The sequence below is a fragment of the Aphelocoma coerulescens genome, unplaced genomic scaffold (assembly GCF_041296385.1).
Source record: "Aphelocoma coerulescens isolate FSJ_1873_10779 unplaced genomic scaffold, UR_Acoe_1.0 HiC_scaffold_63, whole genome shotgun sequence".
In the NCBI taxonomy this organism is placed as follows: Eukaryota; Metazoa; Chordata; class Aves; order Passeriformes; family Corvidae; genus Aphelocoma; species Aphelocoma coerulescens.
The window spans coordinates 1,115,507-1,137,500 of NW_027183981.1; the positions used below are offsets into that span (position 1 = coordinate 1,115,507).

The 21,994-nt window shown below is 49.7% G+C and overlaps 1 protein-coding gene across 8 annotated transcripts in view; it reads left to right on the plus strand.

Annotated features, from left to right (window-relative positions):
* LOC138102177 (centrosome-associated protein CEP250-like) overlaps nt 1-21,994 on the plus strand; it is a 36,421-nt gene that overhangs the window by 11,784 nt on the left and 2,643 nt on the right. For 4 of the 8 annotated variants that reach the window (XM_068999930.1, XM_068999928.1, XM_068999929.1 and 1 more), the window contains 8 exons: nt 188-347; nt 936-1,248; nt 1,757-1,884; nt 2,148-2,268; nt 2,862-3,013; nt 3,495-4,091; nt 4,601-4,741; nt 5,106-6,180. In XM_068999930.1, the coding sequence (XP_068856031.1) occupies nt 188-347; nt 936-1,248; nt 1,757-1,884; nt 2,148-2,268; nt 2,862-3,013; nt 3,495-3,962 (1,342 nt within the window). In that variant the 3' untranslated portion in view covers nt 3,963-4,091; nt 4,601-4,741; nt 5,106-6,180. Of the gene's footprint in view, nt 1-187; nt 348-935; nt 1,249-1,756; nt 1,885-2,147; nt 2,269-2,861; nt 3,014-3,494; nt 4,092-4,600; nt 4,742-5,105; nt 6,182-7,646; nt 9,617-21,059 lie in introns of those variants that run through there. The other 4 variants (XM_068999926.1, XM_068999925.1, XM_068999924.1 and 1 more) reach the window with 4 other exon arrangements.

Consider the following 21,994-nt stretch of genomic DNA (forward strand, 5'->3'; position numbering starts at 1 on the left):
ACATCCGTCAGCTCCACCTTGGCTCCGGGAATCTGAACCCTTTGGGAGCTGGATCAGCCTGGTATCCTGATTCCTTTGCTTGGCAGAAAAATGTTAAACCCACGATTTCTGATCTAAGCCAGATTCCCCTCTGAGGAACCCAGGGACACAAATGTCTCTCATGGCCATCTGTTGCCTTGTTCTGCAGGCCAACTCTAACTCTGGAAGAGAAGGAACTGAGCCTCAGAAGCCTGGAAGAAAACAACCTGGCCCAGATCAAACAGGTGTCTCAGCTTTATTCGGCTCTTCACCGGGGTGAGCAGCTCCTCTCAGACCGCATAGGAGAACTGCAGGAGCTCAGCACCCAGGTAACCTGTGCACTGATATCCCCTTCTCCAGGGACACACACCACCACCTTCAGCTTGGAGGCCCCAACTGCTTCCCTCTCCCAGCAGCTTCCACTGCTGCCGTGTTTTGCCTGGGGCTGCTGCTGCACCCCGAGGCCAAGGCTGGCTCTGGTGTCTCCTGCCGAGAGAGACACAGGTGTTCCCCTGCTCTCTTCTGGGTCCCAGCAGGAAATCTCGGACCAGAAGCAGGAGCTTTGGAGACTCCTTTGGAGCTTCTCCATCCCTCTGTTAGCAGTGTTGCCCCAGGCAGAGTTTGCGCCTGAGCCAGGCACTGAGCAATGTGGGGACACAGGCGTGAGTATGGCCGGCTGGGGAAGGCACTTCCAGCACAACCAGCTCATCCAGAGTTTAGAGCTGCCCCATCAAGGATGCCCATTGCTTCCCTTTCTTTGTTTTGACTTTGTCTCCATTGGAATCCTTGGCTTTGCCCCTTCTGTGTCTGGTGTGTTTTTTGCTTGAAGTCCTTTCTCCTTCGTTCCTCGCCCTCCTGCCTGCTCTGCTGCCTTAGGAGCAGCCCTGTCCCTGAGGCTGTGTGCATCCATGTTCCAGATCCGCTCCCTGCAGGAAGCAGTGCTGGAGAAGGATGCTGCCCAGGCAGCTCGAGAGGAGCAGCTGTTGCGGGAGCTGGAGGAGTCCCGAGCAGGCAAACGGCGCTTGAGGGACTCGGTGCAGGTGTTGGAGGCTGAGGTCTCTGAGCTGCGTTTGAGGCTCCGTAGCTCAGAGAACAGAGCAGAGGCCTTGGCCGCACAGTGTCAACAGGCCAGCAGTGCCCACTGGGAAGCTCAATCCCAGCTGGACAAACTGCTCTTGGTTCTCCACCGCATGATCAGGGACAGCAGTGGCTTGGTCACTTGGAGCTCAGGCAAGTGTGGCAGGCTGGGTTAGCCCGTGTGCAGAGCCCGTGTTGGGGAGCAGGTGGAGTGAGGAGTGGCTCATGGTTATCCTGGTATGACAGACTCAGCCTTTCAGTTTAGGCTGGCTCGCGACCATTTTGCAACGGGATTTAGGGAAGGCAAGTGCAGGAAGCCTGGAAGGGAGAAGCTGCTCTGCCATGGGTCTCCTGTCTTGGCAAATCTTGGCGGCTTGACATCCCTGCAGAGTCACAAGTCCGTGTTTGTACGGGGAGAAATGATCAGTGTCAGAAGGGAAGAGGGCCTGAGTCCTGTCAAGCCACAGAGCCCGTGCAGTCGTCCTTGGGGCAGTGCTGACATCAGTGGTCATCAAAATAACGTCAGCCTGTGACACACGTCCTACTGCAAGGCGAGCTCTGGGACGATGACCAAGGCACTGCCACCTTGCAGCTAGAAAAAGGCCTTGTTTGTTGGGGACTGTGGGATTAAATCTTGAAGCAGAAGGTCTTCTCTTTTCAGAAAAGGGTCATGTTGTGAGCCTAACTGCTTCTCAGGCCAGGGATGTCCCCACAGAGCTCATGGTGGACAGAGTGGCAGCAGCCCTGCTAGACCTGTGGCAGCACCTGGAGCATTCCCAGGAAGATCTGGTAATGTGTGCCCAGTGCACCCAGAAATCCTGTCCCGCTGCCGGACTGCTGGACAAGCAGAGTGCCAAGGCCAGGATGGGTGGCAGTCCTTGTAGGGGCGTTGGCTCACTGCCATGGGGAGGAAGGAGGATCACGATCACATCTACCAGTTCTGTCCAGCTGCCCTCTCCCACCTGGGCTATTTCTGCCTTAGTGTTTGTAGCCCTTTGTCTCCTGCCAGCAGTGGCCCTGTGAGGTGATTCTGCTCCTCTTACCTCTTCCAGAATGATGTGAGGAAGAAGATTCAGGCCTTGAAGCTGCAGCTGAGCACGACGCAGGCTCAGAGGGACCATTTCAGTGCCTGCAACCAGGAGCTGCAGAAACAGCTGGCTGAAAGCCAGGAAGGTACAGCTTCTCCTCTCCCACCCACTGCCCCATCCTGTCTCGCCAGCGGGGATCTCTGATGCCACGCAGAGGAAAACTGCAGTGCCCAGAGATAGGAGAGGAGAAAAGGAACCAGCAGGAGACTTGTCCATAGCAGTGCCAGTGAAGCTTTTTTATGGAGACAGAACCCGTGGCTGGCAGAGCATCTGGCTGTGCTACGAGTGATCACGTGCAGAGGTGGTGCCTTTCAGGTGCCGTGTCTCTGCCAAGGAACTGTAGCTGGATGCCTCGGCTTGTATCCTCCAAACTCCAGGCCATCCCAGAGCCTCCAGGCTCTTGGCCTCTCTGTAGCAGGGCTGGACAGGCCTCCGTGCTCCTTTCTCTCTCTTTGACTGCCCGCTCGGCATAAGCCCAAAAACAAACACACTTCCCTATTCCTCTGAATCTTGCCCTTTTCATTCTTCTTTTTTTCTCTGCCCAGAAGTTTCCCTCATTTCTGTCAGCTTTGGAAGCCCTTGTGGGTTTAGGGCCTGGCAAACACAGCCAGGCAAAGATGCAGGATGCACATCAGTTTGCCTTTGCTTTGCTTTTCCCCTTCTGCTTCCCTGGTGCAGCGATGTGGAGGGCAGAACACAAGAACTCTCTAGAAACTGCCCCGAAGGAAGAGGCCACTGCGAGAAAGGCAGAGGCTGTGACTCTTCATGAGGACGTGGCATCTCTGCAGAGGAAATTGGACAACACGGAGAAGGAAAGAAAGGATGTGCTGGTGAGAATGGCAGATGCCACGAAGGGCCCTTTCTCTGCTTTTTTGGGGACTTCTCTTGCTATATCTAAGGAGCACCTCTTTCCAGTTCAACTTTCCTAATTGCATCCTTCTGAATGAGGAGGAAAAGGTGTTGTAGTCATGTCAAACCCAGTTAGGCCTGAGGCTGCTGATTTTCCTCCATGCTGGAGCTTTCTGCCCTTGAAGCTGGAGTTCTCAGTGTCCACACTTGGAGCTCTATTCCTCCCCAAAGGAACACTTGAGCAGAGCTCCAGAAGGTCAGGGAAGGGCAGAAAGGAACCTGGGACAGGCTGAGGGAGCTGGGAAAGATGCAGCAACAAGGGGGGGCCAGGAAAGGTCTGCAGCATCCCAAGAGGCAGGGAGAGAGGGGCAGCCCGTGCCTGCCACTGCGGCAGGAGTTCAGATCTGGTATGAAAAGCAAACAGAGATGGAATCACTGACTCTTGCTCTCCCTGTTTTGCAGCATGAACGGGACAGTCTGCAGGCAAATAAAGAAAAACTGGAGCATCAGATCAAACTTCTGGAAGAATCAGTCACAGCCTCTGAAACCCGAGCAAATACAGTGGTAGACAGGAATCGTTCCCTTCAAGAAGAACTCCAGACTATAATGTCCATCTTTCAAGTTAAAAAAGAAAAACTGGAAACACAGGAAAAGGAAATGGAGATGCTCCAGAAAGAGGCAGCAGAGGCCAAAGCTCTGCAGGAGCACGTCACTCGCATGGCTGCTGACCTGTCAGAGAGAGAGAGAGAAATCAAGTTGTACCAAGAGCAGATGAAAATGCTGGAAAAGAAGAATTTAATACACACAGCTTCCTTGCAAAGGAAGGAACAAAACCAAATGAGAAGGGGGGCTGAGAGGGAAGCCATGAGGGAAGAGCTGGAGCATGTGGCAGCTGCTTTGAAGCAGAGAGAAAATGGAGAACGCGAATGAAGAAAGAAGGCTCAAGCCCTGTGTGCTGCCCTTGCCAAGAGTGAAGTGTCCAAAGGGACTCTAAGGAAAAAATTAACCATCCTGCAGAGAACGGCTCCCAGCAGGGACACGGACTGGTCTTGTCTACAGGTAGGCACTGGGACTGATCTCCAGTCCACTCAAATGTCCCTGAAGGATTCCAGTGATGTTTCCCATAAAGAGGTGGGAATATATATCCCTGTCAGTCCATGGCCTGCTTGGGCAAAGCAGCCAGGGCTGCAGCCAGCAGCCTTGTCTGGCTGACTGACTCCAGCCAGAGACTTCTGGCCTGCGGGAATGTTTCCTGGCACACCCGGCACGACTGACACAACTCTGGAGCTTGCTGTTCAAACCAGCTCCAGTCCAAAAGCTGGGCTTGGGGAGCTACTTCTCCCCTGCCTAGGCAAGGGTGGGCAACACGTGGTGGTTTGGATTTGGCGTGGAAAGGAATGGAGCAGCCGACCCGACCGATGGACTAAACTGAGCGGAGTTTTGTACCGAGGGCTGAACAGCAGCTGCACTGCTGGTGCTTGGAGGATGCTTCCAGAGATGGAGCGTTCTGAGGGACAGCTTTTCCGATGGTTTAAAAGAATGGAATCATCTCCTCTCTGAATACCCAGCAGGCTGCTGGAGCAGAAGGGAAGCGGCTGTCACGGCACTCAAGGAAAGGCCTGGAATGTGTGCTGGGTCTGGCTGCATCATCAGAAGAGCAGACAGAGAGGAGGGAACTCAATGCTGAGCCCACGAGGAATCCTGAGCAGGTAAAATGGGCTTTCACTGCCTCTGCAAAGCCTCAGGCTCCTCTGGAACATGATACGTTTGCCCAGGCAGCACTTTGGAGTCCTCTGCTTGCTTCCTTCCCTCTCCCCACTGTGGGCACACACTTGTGTTTTCTCTCTCCTGTGGCACCCCGTGGCCTTCACAAACACACCTTCACTCGGGTGTCCCCCTCCTTGCCCCAGTGTCCCCAGACACACACTTGACTCTCTTCCACAGCCCACAGCGAGTGCTTTATGCCCCCAATATCCTCTGGTGCAATTAAGGGTCTCTGAAGAGACATCTCCTTGCCTTGACATCCAGAGGTCCTTTTGCTCCATGTGACCCTTTCTCCCATCCAATGTGCAGGTGGAACATCAACAGAGGAGCCGGAAGGGATGTTGTAGGCGTCAGGAGAGGGAGAGTTTGCTCCCTGGGCGTGGGGCTTCCAAGGAGCTCAAGTAGAAGAATTCTTCAGTGCCTTGGGTAAGCAGCAGCCCTCCTGCTGGGGCACAGCCTGTGGGAAAGGGGTGAGTGCCCTGAGCTCTGTTCAGGGGCAGTCTGGGAGCCTCTTCCTTCCCCTTCCACAAGGACAAAGTGTTTGCCAGGGCTGGAGCTGGGGGTTGTGTCTGCCCGACAGCCGGTACCGTGGGGCTGCAGATGCTCCTGGAGTGTGGGCTTGTCTGAGCTGGGCCTGGTGCCTCTCCCAGGTGTGCCTGGCCCAAGACCAACAGCACCGGCAGGATGACATGGAGAGCTGTGCAGGGACCAGCCAGGAGCTGTCCTGTTCCTCAGCAACTGCCAGCCATTATTTTGTAATAAAGAGCTTTTTCAGGAAAAGATCAGATTCAATTTTTCACTGGCACAATGAGGCTCTTGCGAGCTGTTGTGTGATTTCCCTGCTTGAGGCCAGAGCTGTCCCTGAGACAAGAAATGAGAATTTGAGGTGTTACTGAAGTGCTTCTGGTCTGAGATTTCCCGCTGGGATCCAGGAGAGAACAGGGGAAAACCTCGGCAGGAGACACCAGAGCCAGCCTTGGCCTCGGGGTGCAGCAGCAGCCCCGAACAGAACATGGCAGCAGTGGAAGCTGCTGGGAGAGGGAAGCAGTTGGGGCCTCCAAGCTGAAGGTGGTGGTGTGTGTCCCTGGAGAAGGGGATATCAGTGCACAGGTTACCTGGGTGCTGAGCTCCTGCAGTTCTGTGCTCTGAGTGGAGCTGCTCGGCTTGCTGAGGAGCAGAACGCAGCTGAGCGGCCTGTTTGATCTGGCACAGTATCCCTCCAGCTGCTGAGGGTACAGGAGCTCCAAGCCACCCACTCATGGAACCAAGGGGCCACTGTGACACTATGGGGTCTTGTGGAAGAAAAGGGCCATAGTGACACAGCGGGGCCTCATGGAAACCATGGTCCATTGTCACACACTGGAGCTTTTGGAAACCAAGGAGACATGGAAACCACTGTGACATGATGGAAGATGATTGAACCAAGGGGCAAGGCTGCAGGGAGCCAAGGGTCCATCGTGACGCTAAGAAACCAGGGATTCCATTGTGGCATTATGGAACCTCATGGAACCAAGGGGCCATTGTGACGGTCATGTGAAAAGGGGAGGCTTCTTTGCCCCATAGTGTGGAGAGATTTGCTCAGCCCTTAGTGTTGAATTAGTCTGTCAGTGTCCCAGGAAGGCCAAGGCCCTTGTGCCCAACCAGTCTGTCAGTGTCCCCTTAGGGGGATCCTTCACTGAGCAGTCCTGCTGCTTTGGGGGATGTTTGACTGACTCGGTCAGGGAAACACCAACAGCACAAAGGAAACCCCTCAGCAGCTCTTCCCCTTTATCAGCGTGTGTTCCCTGCTGCCAGCGACTGCCAGCGCCCGGGAAGGACTCACACTGACAGTTTATGGAATAACATCCTTTATTAATATAAAATCATGACAGGTTAAAGTTCGAGGATTGTCAGTGATAGTATCTGACTGTAAAAACATACTCAAAGGACTACAGAGACAAGCTCTAATCCCCAATAAAACAAGCAGTGTGTATAAAGTATGATTCTTACCCAACAGGCATCCCTATAGGGAAGAAGACAGGTTCAGCCCCTCAACCGGTCCCAGCAGTTACTGAGGAGTCTTCCCTATCTTTTCTCCCATTCTTGACTTGCTTTGATACTATTTCTTTGTGTTTAGGTGGAGCTTGAGTGACTTGAATCAGACATCCCTTTGTTACTGATGGGTGTAACATTCTCTCACTTCGTTTTTAAAGATGCAGTCAAAAAGAATGTAGAGCTCATGCCCACTGAGGGGTGGTTGTACCTTGCGGGTGGGGAACTTTGGGATAGGGTGTGCATTAATATTACTGTTCTAGGTTTTCATGAACCAAGTTCATCTGAGGAGAGAGATTTCAGCAGAGTTGCTGGCTCAGCATCAGGACATCTTCCCCTCTGTCCCTTGGCTGACAGATGCTCTGTGGTTTATCAGCTGCAAAGAACCATCGAGTTCCCTTCCCTGCAAGGATCCCCATAGAGCCCGGCCTCAGTGTCTCCACCCCGCTGCACCGTCCATTCCATCCCCCTTAGCAGGCGTGTGTGTGGGGGGGGAATCATTGTGGGATAGGTTTCAAGTCATGCCAAGCACATTCCATGCAGGGAGCAGCAATTGTGATTTACTGTCTAATTCCCATGCTGTTATAACTCCTATCAGGATGCCAAGAGAAGTGCTCAGTTCTCTCTAATTGTACCCCCAGTTACCTGTCCCCAGTGTCCCCAGTCCTTTTCCCACAGCATGTTTCATGGATGTGATATTTAGAGAGCGAGTGAGGAGCAGCAAAGCTCTGGGTGCAGCATTTAGTTAAGGAGCAGTGAAGTGCCAGGACAGAGCCCCTTTGGAACACTCTGTGTCTCTGAGCTCCTGCTGTCCCACAGCTCCGCAGGTGCCAAGAGCCCCCTGAGTGCCAGCACCGGGGCAGCGCTGCCGACGTAGAGCCGCTCCCAGCTCTGGACCCAGTGTGGACATGCTGGGAGGGCAAGAGGGAGCGGGGCAGAGGCACCACTGCGGCCAGAGAGGCTGCGCTGTCCAACCGAGACTGGAAACAGCACCTGGGAACTGCCACAGGAACGGCCTGGGAACCGCCCAGGAACAGCCTGGGAACCTGCGCAGGAACCCACCCTGGAAAACCAGCCCAGGAACATCCCTAGCACTGCCTGGGAACCACCCAGGAACCTGCCTGGGAACCCACCCCAGGAGCCGCCCTAAAACCGCCTGGGAACCCACTCGGGAACCACCTGGGAACAGCCTGGGAACCCAACCCAGGAACAGCCCAGGAACCACATGGGAACGCATCCAGGGAACCACCTCGGGAACCCACCCCATGAACCTCCCTAAAACCTCCTGGGAACCCTCTCTGGAATCTGCCCAGGAACCACCCAAAAAGCCACCCCAGGAACCTCCCTAAAACTGCCCAGGAACCACCCAGGGACCTACCTGGGAAATCCCCAGCAGGAACCACCTGGGAACCTACCCAGGAACCCATCCCAGGAGCTGCCCTAAAACTGCCCAGGAACCACCACAGAAGCCCCTCTGGGCCCCACCTCAGAAACTACCCAGGAACCCCCCTGGAAATGACCTGGGCACTGTTCGGGAACCACTCTAGGAATGGCATGGGAACCACCCAGAAACCCGGGGAACATGAAGAAACTCCACGCTTAGCAAATTTTCTAGTTACTATTTACTGTGCAAATGGAGTCCCTGGAACAGAAAGAGGCATCACAGCACATCTCTGTCACACTGGAGTCACAGTGGCCGTGAGGGGGTTGAGAAAAGTGTGGGATCTACTCGAAGTAGCTCATGCAATGGGTGCTCATCTAAGATGTGCCTCTCTAAGCCTACCTATTTGTTTCACAACACTATGAAGGCCACAGAGGATTGGGAAAAAACTCCAGCAAGAAGTCCAGTCCAGTTCAGTTATTCTTGAGGAGCTTTTCCAGGGTCAGCACAGACTTTCTGTTCAGCACCATCATCCCGAGCACAGCAGTGCTGGAGGCGATGTTCAGAGAGGGGAAGGAAGGGGCTTTGGTTGTAAGAGGGTGTTCACCATCATGGTCCCAGAGCAGAGCAAGCAACCACCACGGAGAGGGGAATCTCCATTGCTGGGAGCTGCCAAATCTGGAAAGGGCAAACTCAGCGGAAGAAGTTCCATTTTCTTTGTCCTCTTTTCTCCATGAGCTCTTCTGATGGTGCGAGGCAGAGAAGAGCTGAGGTGCCAAACCCGCTGATTTCTGTCAGGCTTGAGCAAATCTCACCCATGTCATGTTGTTGGGGGCAGAGGCTGGGCTCTGCAGGGCACTGACAGGAACATCCTGGAGGCATGTGGGGGTTTCTGAACACAGGGCTCTGGGGCGTGCTGGAGGGCACCAGGGATGTCCCAAGGGGACAGGAGGGCAAAGGGGGCCTGGAGGTCCTTTGGGAGCACCAGTGTGCCCAGGACGGAGCTGTCCCCATGCCCCACAGGGACACCCAGAGCCTTCCTACCCAGTGGTGGTCACTGGGCCCTGTTCCTGAGGGCAGGTTCCATGTAAACATCACTGGGAGCTGTTGCTGGGGGCAGGTGCTGTGTCCCAGGGGAGCCCTTTGTGAAACCCCACTGCAGCCCCTGTGGTCAGTGTCCGGCAGGACAGGGACAGGACAGGATGGGAGCATGGAGCTGGCGAGGAGCCTCCGCACACAAGCCTGTGACCTTCCCTGCTTCCTCAGCAGCCCCGTGGTGCTGAGGTATTTCCCCAAAGATTCCCACTTCCCCCTTCCCCACTTCCAGCCTTTTTATTTCTCCCGCAGGATGGAGAAGAGATCCCTGAGCCAGCCCAGGGTGGCCTGCAAGGAGGACAGGGCTCCCCAGGAAAGCAGCTCCCCAGTCAGTCAGAGGAGGGAAAGGATCTAATGAGGATTCCCTCAATAAGAGCGAGCAAAGAGGGAAGAGCCCAGAGCCCAATCCCTGCCCTGTGGTGGGGCACGGGACAGGTGGTGTATAGAAGCCCCCCTCCCTCCCTGGTGGCGCTCTCGGGGGACCCAAGTCCTTGTGATGGAGAGTGCAGCCCACAAGGTGGATAACAGCACTTTCCGGGCCCTCATTACAGAAAAAGAAATTGCTAAAAACATCAGGGAAACGACTAAAAATTCTGCTCCAGGGCCAGATGGAATTACATTGGGGGATCTTTCTAAAATGGACCCCAAATACTCCTGGATGATGGAAATCTTCAAACTCTGGATTGTATCAGTAACTATCCCAGATGTGGGGAGGGAATGCCAAACAGTTTTAATACCAAAATCTAACAAACCGGACCACCTGAGAGATATTAATAATTGGAGACCTAGCACCATTTGCTCCATAGTTCTCAGACTGTTTTCCAGAATTATAACAGCAAGGCTGACCAAGGCATGCCCCATTCATCTGAGACAAAGAGGTTTCTTAAGAGCAGCAGGATGTTCCGAAAACTTGAAACTACTACAGCTATTAATAAGAAACCCAAAAAAAGAGCTCAGAGAATTAGCAATAGTATTTGTGGACATTGCCTTTGACACTGTGAGTCACCACCATATATTAATGGGTCTGAAACAGAAAGAGGTGGATCCACACGTTATACACCTCATGAAGAACACGTACAAGAACATCGATACATGCATTACCACCAAGAACGAGAAGTCAGCTCCCAGTAAGATTCTAAAAGGTGCCAAGCAAGGTGATCCAATGTCATCTTTGTTATTTAATGTTGCGCTAGACCCTCTGCTCTGTGAACTTGAAGCTGAAGTTAAAGGATACCAACCGGGCAGAAAGAGCATTACAGCGATGGCCTTTGCAGACGACCTAGTATGGTTAAGTGACTCCTGGGAGGGCGTGACTAAGAACATCGTATTCTAGAGACCTTCTGTGATCTAACTGGTCTCAGAACACAGGGAGAAAAGTGCCATGGCTTTTACATCAAGCCAACAAAATGCTCCTACACCATCAATGACTGCCCAGCATGGACTGTTAATGACACTCCCCTCAATAGGATTGACCCAGGAAGTTCAGAGAAAAATTTGGGCTTGCAGAGCAATCCCTGGACTTCCGTAACTAACTCAGGACTATCCACAAAATTGGAGGAATGTTTACACCACTTAGATAAAGCTCCATTAAAACCTGTTCAGAAAATGGACATTCCAAACAGACACCATCCCTACACTAATATACTTGGCAGACCACACGGATGCAAAGCAGGGTTCCTTGAATCCTCTGACCTACAAATTCAATTGACTGTCAAGGAATGGCTACACTTAACACCGTGCACACGTGATGCCGTCCTGTACTCCAGCATGAAGGATGGAGGTTTGGGTATCACCAAATTGATGGGCCTCAATCTAAGTATACAGGCCCGAAGATTACGTCGACTTGCCCAATTGTTGGATGATGCCTTAAGATCGTTCCTGAAAGAAGAATGCTCCGATCAAATCTACAGGAAATTACGGATAACAGCTGGAGGAGATAAAGAAAAGATCCTGTCCATATGGGAGCCTAAACCTAAGACAGAACTGCTGGATGGTGCAGGTGATGACACAACATCAGAATGGGAAGTAGCTACTCTGAAAGCTCAGTATCTGTGACCATGTAACCAGAGGAAAGAGGAATTTACTAAAGGGAAACAGCTGGTATCCCAGGGCCCTAGTATTACAAACTTTGAGGAGGATAACATCAGCAATTTCTGGATCTTTAGATACAGAGGCATACCTCACAGAAAAGTAATAACAGCATTGCAGCTGAGAGCCAATGTCTACACCACAAGAGAGTTCCTTCCTGGCAAGAGGAAGACAAGATCAGTGCGTCAAAAGCTGCAGGCACTGCAAGGCTGAAAATGAAACGTGCTCCCACATCATCGGAAACTGTGCAGTAACACAAAATGGCAGAATTAAAAGACACAACTACATCTGTGACTAAATTTACTGATTTGGACCATGGTGGATGGGCCACCTATACTTAAACCAGAAAAGGAACATATTTGAAAAGATATGCTCAGTAATTAGCCTAATGCATCATCATCTAATTAATGATGCGCATGAATGGAACTGTCCCTACATACAATCCAGCAAAACCACAGCCAAGGGAACGGGCTTGGTGGAATCAGAATCAGAAAGAAGACCCTGTTGAGCCTGACTCTAGTCTGGTGCTCTGAAAAGACATGAGAGGTGTAGAGTAAGTGGGAGACTGGGCGCACGCTCGGCGGTTCAGGGTGACCCACCTGCCAGTGTCCCAGGCGTCAGTGAAGTACCACTGCTCTGACAGCTTTTTCACTGACCCAGTGAGGCGGGGAGGGGAAGCGAGCCCCGAGGGGGGCTCTTGCTTCTGGTACCAAGCAGAGGGAGTAACTATGACTCTCCTAAAATGAGGGCACAGTTACTAACTGGGCTTAGCTGCAGAAGCTGCATCTCCACGTGGCCCCGCTGGATAGCCTCTGCGCTAACAGAGTCAGCTTCTGCCCCAGTGTGAGAGAGGGTGTAGTTGCTACCCCTCCCCATCGCTTGGACTCCACCCAGTGGGAGTTTCATCATCTTGCTGAAACAAATTGTTTGGCACAGGTATCCTGCTGTTACCCAGAGCCTTGTCCATGGACCTAAGTTGGATACAGTTGGCAGCATGGGCGAGGGCCAGCTGCTGACTTTGACTGCCCTCACTTGGAGTGTCACTTACTGTTTGCCCGATTTGTGCAATGGTGCAGTCAATGACTTTGTGGTACGTATCAACAGCCACTCAAACTGACCCTTTACATCTGAGGGTCAGATTGGCCAATGCTGTTCCACCTTTACTCTCTGTGTTGGGAGTTGAGGGGCTCAATCTGGTGTGTTTGGAGTTTGTAAACTCCTCGATTATGACATTGGAATCCGTCTGGGAAATGTTTGGGAGGGCTTGGCTGAGTTCCCAGAGCCATATGAGACCTTACCATCTTGGCCTGCTCAGGATGATGACATTGAGTGTGGTCAAGGAGAGCCAAAAACACCTGAGGCTCTCCCCGGGACCAGCGAAGGGAGGGCACAGGCTGCAACTCCTGTGGTGTCCATCCCTGACAAAAATCCATCTTGCCCACACTGTTTTACCCAATTCAATCGGATGCTGGGACTGACTGAACATCTAAAGAGGACCCATGGGCAAAGAAAGATCTTTTTTAAGTGCTCCCAATGTGGTAAACAAAATCTTAAGTACCACAGCATCGCCTGTCACATCCCACGATATAAAGGGAATGTAGGTGTGGTTCCAAGGGGTGACTGGGTTTGTGAGGTATGCCAAAGAGGGTTCTCAACCAAGATAGGCCTGGGCCAGCACAAGAGGTTGGCGCATCCTCTTGTGAGAAATTTGGAACGGATTGTTGCCTCCCATCCTAAAGAGACGTCAGCAAGAGGAGCCCACAAGAAGCTGCGGACTGAGGAGGAAGAGGGTCTTCTGAGTCCATTGGTGGTGAAGTATGGCAGTAACAAAAACATCAATAAATTAATTGCGGAGCATATTCCATCTAAGACATCGAAACAGATAAGTGATAAGAGACACCTTCTCGTCAAATGTCCCTCTAATGTGGTTCCATCAGAAATAGAGGGCGATCCTAATGTGGGGAGAGAAGAGCCTCCCCAGTCTGTTGACTTGCCAAAGAAAGGACAATTGAAGCTTCACTACTGTGATACCATCAGAAAATGGTTATCAGCAGGCAGATTCGCTAATTGTGAGGGAGCCTTTGAGAGAATTTTGGATGGGCGAGATCCGCAAGGAGTGGCCAACAATGTTTTTGAAGAGTGCCTGAGTATGCTTTGCCAGGTTACAAAGGCAGCCAGGGACCCAAAGTCACGAAGATCCCATGGTCAGAGAGCATCCAAAACGACAACTAATTGGATGCAAAAGAGAGCTAGAAAGAGGGGAAAATATCTTCAATTTCAGAAACTGTTCTGTCTGCATAGAGGGAGACTGGCACGAGTATTTTGGGTAACACTGAAGCCCTGAAATACCATCTGGTGTTGTCCATTCCGCTTTTAAATCTAGATGAGAAACACCAGTTAATTTTAGGGGCCTCAAGTCCTTTCTGCCACATAAAGAAGCAGATAACACTGTTTTTCAGGCCCTAATTATGGAGAAAGAAGTAGAAAAGTATGTTAAAGAGATGAGTAAGACCTCTGCTCTCAGGCCAGATGGGATTGCGTTGGGTCACCTTGTCAAAGTGTGTTGATGGAGATCTTCAACCTGTGGCTTGTGAGTGGAACTATCCCCAATGTACTCAGGGACTGACGCACAGTCTTTATTCCGAAGTCTACTGATCCGGATAGACTCAGTGACATCAATAGCTGGAGATCTATCACCATTGCTTCCACGGTGCTTAGGTTATTCTCCAGAATTCTAACGGCAGGATTGACCCAGGCATGTCCCATTAACTCCAGAGAGAGGGGATTTATTTGTGCTGCAGAATGTTCCAAGAATTTGAAGCTGTTACAACTCATGATTAAACACGCAAAAAGGGAGCACTGAGAGCTTGGTGTTGTATTCATGGACATCGCCAAAGCCTTTGACACCATATGTCATCTGCATATTATTAGGGGTCTGGTTCAGAGAGGGGTTGATCCCCATGTGGTACATCTGGCTGGTGAAATGAACAAGAACATCACTACATACATAGACACCAAAAAAGAAAAGATGGACCCTATTAAGAGCCTTACTGATGTCAAACAGGGCGATCCAATGTCACCGTTGCTATTCAACCTAGTGCTTGATCCCCTACTATGTAAATTGAAATATGCTGGTGAAGGTTTCCATCAAGGAGCATTGAAAATTACTGCCATGGCCTTTACTGATGATTTAGTGCTGCTGAGTGACTCTTGGGGATGGTACCTGAGTGAATGTTTAGATCCTGGAGAATTTTTGTGAACCTACTGGTCTCAAAATACAGGGAGAAGTGTCATGGCTTTCCTAAAGTTCGCTACCTGAGACCTTGCAATTGGCGGGAATGTGAGTTTAACAAGTGGAAACAACTGGTTGCCCAAGGCCACAGTATTGAGAACTTTGAGAATGACAACGTTGGTAATGGATGGTTAACACGGTATAGAGGCATACCTCACAGGAAGTTGATAACTGCGTTGCAATTGAGGGCTAATGTCTACTCCCCAAAAGAGCTCCTGGCCAGGGGTAGGCATGATGACTGTGTTAGATCTTGCAGGCATTGCGGTGCTGATTGTAAGACATCCACCCATATAATCGGGAACTGTGCAGTTTCTCAGGAGGCCAGGATTAAGAGACACAACTCCATCTGTGAGACCCTTAGCTGTGAAACTAAGAGAGAGAATTGACTGTGTTCCAGGAACCGCATATAAGGGACAATGACAATGAACTGTAGAAACCTGATTTGATCTTCGTTAAAGAGGGAAAGGCATTCATGGTTGATGTGACGGTTAGATATGAGCACTGTAACTTGTCACTGAAGGATGCTGCTGTTGAGAAGGCTAAGAAACACCAGTGCCTACTCAAACAGATTTGAGACTTTACCAATGCAGCAGACATTGTCATGGGCTTTCCCATAGGAGCACGGCGGAAGTGGCACAATAAAAATTCTGAGTTGCTACTGGCCCTAGGTCTCTCTAAGATGAGGCAAGAGAAGACTGACCGGGCCCTAGCATCCAGAGCACTCCTCTCCTCTGCTGATATTGTACATATGTTTGCAAGCAAAGCTTGTTCAATTGTACCCATTGAATAAAATGCATCTTGGCTGTTTGACATCACTTGGACAGTGGGTTGGGCATGTGGGAAGGGTCTGTTCTTTCGCTCATACTGTGTCACCCACTGCCCATATTTGGATCTAAATTTTCTGATGTTGGACTAGGTAAACGGGCCACCTTTATTTCACCTGGAAAAGAAACATATAATTTTATATGTGTATTAAGATGAGGGCATGGTGACTAACTAGGCTCAGCTGCAGAAGCTGCACCTCCTCGTGGCCCCTCTGGATACCCTTTGTGGTAACTAAGTTGGCTTCCGCCTGAGAGAAGGGCAACAGTTACCTCTCCCTATCACTTGAACTCGCCACCCAGCGGTCGTTTCACGATCCTGATGAAACAAAATTGTTGGTACAGTCTGTGTTGCTGTTGCCCAGAGCCTTGTCTACGGGCCATGTTGGATACAGTTGGCAGCATGGGTGCAGGCCAGCTGCTGACTTCGACTACCCTCACTTGGACTGACTTACATTAATTATCTGGCTTGGAACAATGGTACAATCAATCAGAGTGCTCTACTTATAATGGCCACTCAGACCGACCCCTCAGATCTGAGGGTCAGTACAGCCAATATTGCTCCATCTTTACCCTCTGTGTTGGGAACTGAGAAGCTCAATTTAGTATGTTTGGAGTTTGTTAACTCCACAATTGACTATGAGGCAGGAATCCAACCAGGTGAAAATTGGGAGGGGCTGGCTGAGTACCCCGAGGCATATGAGGCTTTGTCATCCACGCCTGCCTGGGGTGGAGAAACTGGGTGTGCACTTAAAGATCTTGGAGATACAGATGAGCCAGAAATATCTGTAGCTCTCCCTGGGACCAGCATGGGCGTGACACCGGTTGAAACTCCTGTGGTGTCTGTCCCTGACAAAAATCCATCCTGTCCATGCTGTGATACCCAATTCAATTGGATGCTGGGCCTGATTGACCATCTAAAGAGAGCCCACAGGAAAAGAAAGATCATCTTTAAGTGTCTCAAATGTGGTAAGGAAAATCTAAATACCACAGTATCTCCTGCCACTTCCCACAGTGCAAAGGAAATGTGGAAGTGGTCCCAAAGGGTGATTGGATCTGTGAAGTATGCCAGAGGGCTTTCTCCACCAAGATTGGCTTGGGACAGCACAAGAGGCTGGCGCATCCTCTTGTAAGGAACCTGCAACAAATTGCTGCCCCCCATCCAAAGGAAACATCGGTTAGAGGAGCCCACCAAGAGGTGTGGACTGAGGAGGAAGAGGCTCTTCTGAGACAATTAGTGATAAAGTATGATGGTAACATCAATAACTTAACCGCAGAGCATATTCCATCTAAAATGGCAAAGCATGTATGTGATAAAAGATGTCTTCTAAAAGTTCCCTCTAAAACTGTTCAACCTGATATAGATGGCTAATGATCCTAATGTGGGGAGAGGAGAACATCCCCCATCTGCCAAATAGCTGACAGAGGGACTGCTATAGCTCCATTATTCATGGGCCTTGAATCCTTCCCTTCACAGAAGGAAGCAGGTAACACCGCTTGTACGGCCCTAATTATTGAAAAAGAAGTGGAAAAGAATATCAAAGAGATTAGGAAGAACTCTGATTCGGGGCCACACAGGATTACGTTGGGCTGTCTTGTCAAAATGCATCCCAGGTATTCCCTGTTGATGGAGATCTTCAATTTACAGCTCATAACCAGAACTATTCCTGCTGCACTGAGTGAATGCCGGTCAGTCTTGATCCCCAAGTCTACCAAGGTGGATAGGCTTAATGACATCAATAACTGGAGGCCTATCACCATTGCTTCCACGGTGTTTAGGTTATTCTCCAGGATTTTAATGTGTGGACTGAGGAGGAAGAGGCTCTTCTGAGACAATCAGTGATAAAGTATGATGGTAACACCACTAACTTAACTGCAGAGCATATTCCATATAAAATGGCAAAGCACATAAGTGATAAGAGACATCTAGCAGAAGTTCCTTCTAAAACTGTTCAACCTGATATGGAAGGTGATCCTAATGTGGGGAGAGGAGAACATCCCCCATCTGCCGAATTGCCAAAAAAGGGACCACTAGGGCTCCATTATTGTGATACCATCAAGGAATGGTTATCATCATGCAGATTCATTAATTGCCAGAAGGCCTTTGAGAGAATTTTGGAAGAACAAGATCTGCAGGTGGTGGTGAACAATATCTTTGAAGAATGTTTTGGATGTCTGAATATGCTATGTCAGATAACAAATGCCACCACAGATCAGAAATTGCAACGGTCCCAAGGCGTGAAATCTGTCAAAATGTTGACAAACTGGGTGAAAAGGAGAGCAAAGAAAAGAGGGAAATATCTTCAATATCAGAGACTGTTTCATTTGCATAGACGGAGGTTAGCGCGTATTATTTTGGATGACAGTGAAGCCCTGAAATGTGAAATACCTCCTAGCATTGTCTACTCTGCTTTTAAATTCAGATGGGGAAACAACAGGAAATTTCATGGGCATTGAATCCTTCCCTTCATAGAAGGAAGCAGATAACACCGCTTGTAAGGCCCTGATTATTGAAAAAAGTGGAAAAGAATATCAAAGAGATGAGGAAGAACTCTGCTCCTGGGCCACACAGGATTACGTTGGGCTGTCTTGTCAAAATGCATCCCAGGTATTCCCTGTTGATGGAGATCTTCAATTTATGGCTCATAACCAGAACTATTCCTGCTGCCCTGAGTGAATGCCAGTCCATCTTGACCCCCGAGTCTACCAAGGTGGATAGGCTTAATGACATCAATAACTGGAGGCCTGTCACTATTGCTTCTATGGTGTTTAGGTTATTCTCCAGGATTTTAATGGCAAGATTGACCAAAGCGTGTCCCATAAACCTGAGACAAAGGGGATTTATACATGCAGCAGGATGTTCTGAGAATCTGAAGTTGTTACAACTTATTGTCAAACATGCGAAAAAGGAGCACAAAGAGCTTGGGATTGTTTTCGTGGACATTGCTAAAGCTAATTTTTAGCTATTGCTAAACAAAGGAGTCCGGGAAGGGTGGGCGTGCTTCAAAACAGAGATCTTGAGGGCACAGGAACACTGTCCCCATCTGCTGAAATATAACGAGTCAACAAGGCAAATGTCCAGTCTGGAAGTGCAAGGAGCTTTTGAAGGAACTAAGGAATTAAAAGAGGATGTATCATCTTTGGAAGGAGGGTCAGGTATCTCAGGAAATATTTAAGAAGGTTGGTAGGACATGTAGAAAAAAATTAGAGAGGCCAATGCTCAGTTAGAACTTAATTTGGCAACTTTTGCAAAGGATAATAAAAGATGTTTTTACAAATATATTAATGGCAAAAGGAAGGGTAAGAACAACCTCAGTTCTCTACTGGCTGCGGGAAGGAATTTAGTGACCGCAGATGGGAAGAAGGCGGAGGTGTTTAACACCTTCTTTGCCTCAGTCTTTAGCGGAAAGACGGTTTGTCCTCAGGACAACTGAATTCCTGGGCTGGTAGATGGTGTCAGGGAGCAGAATGGCCCCCCTGTTATTAGCAGTCAGAGAACCGCTGAGCCGCTTGGATGTTCGTAAATCTATGGGACCAGATGGGATCCATCCCAAGGTGATGAGGGAGCTGGCAGATGAGCTTGCTATGCCACTCTCCATCATTTATCAACAGTCCTGGCTCACTGGTGAGGTTCAAGATGACTGGAAGCTGGCCAGTGTGATGCCCATTCACAAGAAGGGTGGGAAGGAGGATCCTGGAAATTATAGGCCAGTCAGTCTGACCTCGGTACCCGGTAAGGTAATGGAACAGTTTCTTTTGAGTGCCATCACACAGCACCTACAGGATGGCCGGGGAATCAGACCCAGCCAGCATGGGTTTACGATCTCCTTTTATGACCAGGTGACCCACCTGGTGGATGTGGGAAAGGCTGTGGATGTTGTCTATTTGGACTTCAGCAAGGCCTTTGTCACTGTCTCCCACAGTAAACTGGAAAAGCTGGCAGCCCATGGCTTGGACAGGTGCACTCTTCGCTGGGTTAAGAACTGGCTGGATGGCCAGGCCCAGAGAGTGGTGGTGAATGGTGCTGCACCCAGTTGGTGGCCAGTCACTAGTGGTGTCCCTCAGGGATCTGTGCTGGGGCCAGTTTTATTTAATATTTTTATTGATGACATGGATGAGGGTATTGTGTCTACCATTAGTAAATTTGCAGATGACACTAGGCTGGGAGCGTGTGTCAATCTGTTGGAAGGTAGGAGGGCTCTGCAAAGAGACCTGGAATGGTTGGATAGATGGGCAGAGTCCAATAAGATGAAGTTTAGCAAGTCCAAGTGCCGAGTCCTGCATTTTGGCCACAATAACCCCCAGCAATGCTATAGGCTGGGAACAGTGTGGCTGGACAGTGCGGCTGGACAGTGCCCAGGCAGAAAGGGACCTGAGAGTACTGGTCGACAGCCAACTGAACATGAGCCAGCAGTGTGCCCTGGTGGCCAAGAAGGCCAATGGCATCCTGGCCTGTATCAGGAATAGTGTGGCCAGCAGGACCAGGGAAGTCATTCTTCCCTGGCACTGGTGAGGCCGCACCTCGAGTGCTGTTTCCAGTTCTGGGCCCCTCAGTCCAGGAAGGATGTTGAGACGCTTGAACACGTCAAAGGAGGGCAACAAGGCTGGTGAAGGGCTTAGAACATGAGCCCTGTGAGGAATGACTGAGAGAGCTGGGGCTGTTTAGCCTGGAGAAAAGAAGACTCAGAGGTGACCTTATCACTCTCCAAAACCACCTGAAAGGTGATTGTAGTCAGGAGGTGGTTGGTCTCTTTTTCGAGGCAACAACTGACAGAACAAGAGGACACAGTCTTAAGCTGTGCCAAGGGAAATTTAGGTTGGATGTCAGGAAAAAGTTTTTTACTGAAAGAGTGATAAAGTACTGGAATCATCTGCCTGGGGAGGTGGTGGAGTCACCATCCCTGGATGTGTTTAAAAAAAGACTGGATGTGGCACTCAGTGCTATGGTTTAGTTGAGATGGTGTTAGGGCATGCATTGGACTTGGTTGATCTTGAAGGCCTCTTCCAGCCTGGTGATTCTGTGATTCTTTTGACACCGTATATCATCAGCCTATTATAATGAGTCTGATGCAGAGAGGGGTTGACCCCCACATTAAACATCTTGTTGGCAAAAGGTACGAGAGTATCTTTATGTACATCGACACCAAAAAGGAAAAGACGAATCCTATTAAGATCCTTCTTGGTATCAAACAGAGTGATCCAATGTCATCCTTGTTATTCAACCTGGTGCTTGACACTCTATTATGTAAATTGGAGAATCTTGGCGAAGGCAACTGTCAAGGAAGTTTCAAAGTTACCGCCATGGCCTTTGTGGATGATTTATTTAGTGTTATTGAGTGACTCCTGGGAAGGCATGTGTACAAACATCAAGATCCTAGAGACCTTTTGCCATCTAACTGATCTCAAGACACAGGGGGGGGAAGTGTCATGGCTTTTACATCAAGCCAACTAAAGACTCTTCTTATACCATCAATGACTGTCCAGTGTGGGTGATAAATGGCACTCCCCTTAATATGATCGACCCCACTCACTCTGAGAAATATCTTGGTTTACAGATTGATCCCTGGACTGGCATAGCAGATAGAGGTTTATGCGAAAAACCAGAAGATTGGCTCCATCTGATTGGTGATGCACCACTAAAGCCTCTTCAGAAAATCAATATACTGAAAACTTATAGCATCCAGAGGTTGGTATACCTTGCCGACCACACTGAAGTAAAAGTTGGGCTCCTCGAATCCCCTGACTTGTTAATTCAATCTTCTGTCAAGGAATGTCTTCATCTTGCACCAAACATTTGTGATGCTATCTTGTACTCGGGTTGTAAAGATGGTGGTCTGGGTTTCCTCAAGTTGGTGGCACTTTGATGAGGCCAACAGCTGGTCTGGGGGACCTCACAGGGTCAGACTTGAAATCAGTCAGAATTTACCCATGAGACTTTTACAGTGAAATTTTGCAGCTTCAATGAAACCTACAGAGAAAGCCAAGAAGATAATCAATGAGAGAAGATGTTTGGGACACAAGGAGAGGATGTTCTTGTTATGGGACATTAAGAGTGTACAAGGAAAAACTTGTGGATAATATGTAACAACTATACCTTTGCTTGTATAGCTAATTGTCTTACTGCTTGAAAGGTCATTGCTTGTTAGACAGCCTTGTCATTGTTTGCTAAGCAGACAATCTCAAGCCACAGCAATTGTGAAGAGCTATCAGAATAGCGGTAGAGAAAATAAAAAACTTTTACAGTTTTGGATTACAACAAGTGTGTGCTGTTACATCCATCTTGACAAAGCCGCAGCACTTCTTCCAAGTATACAAGCATGGAGATTGCATAGACTGACCCAGTCTTCCGATGAGGTTTTGACAATGTTCCTAACAGGGGAACTACCTGGAATTCATATATGAGAAACTGTGGATACGAGCTGGGGGGTGATAAAGAGAATATCCCACCAATTTGGGAGCCTATTCCATTACTGGAAGGCATCTTTGGTGA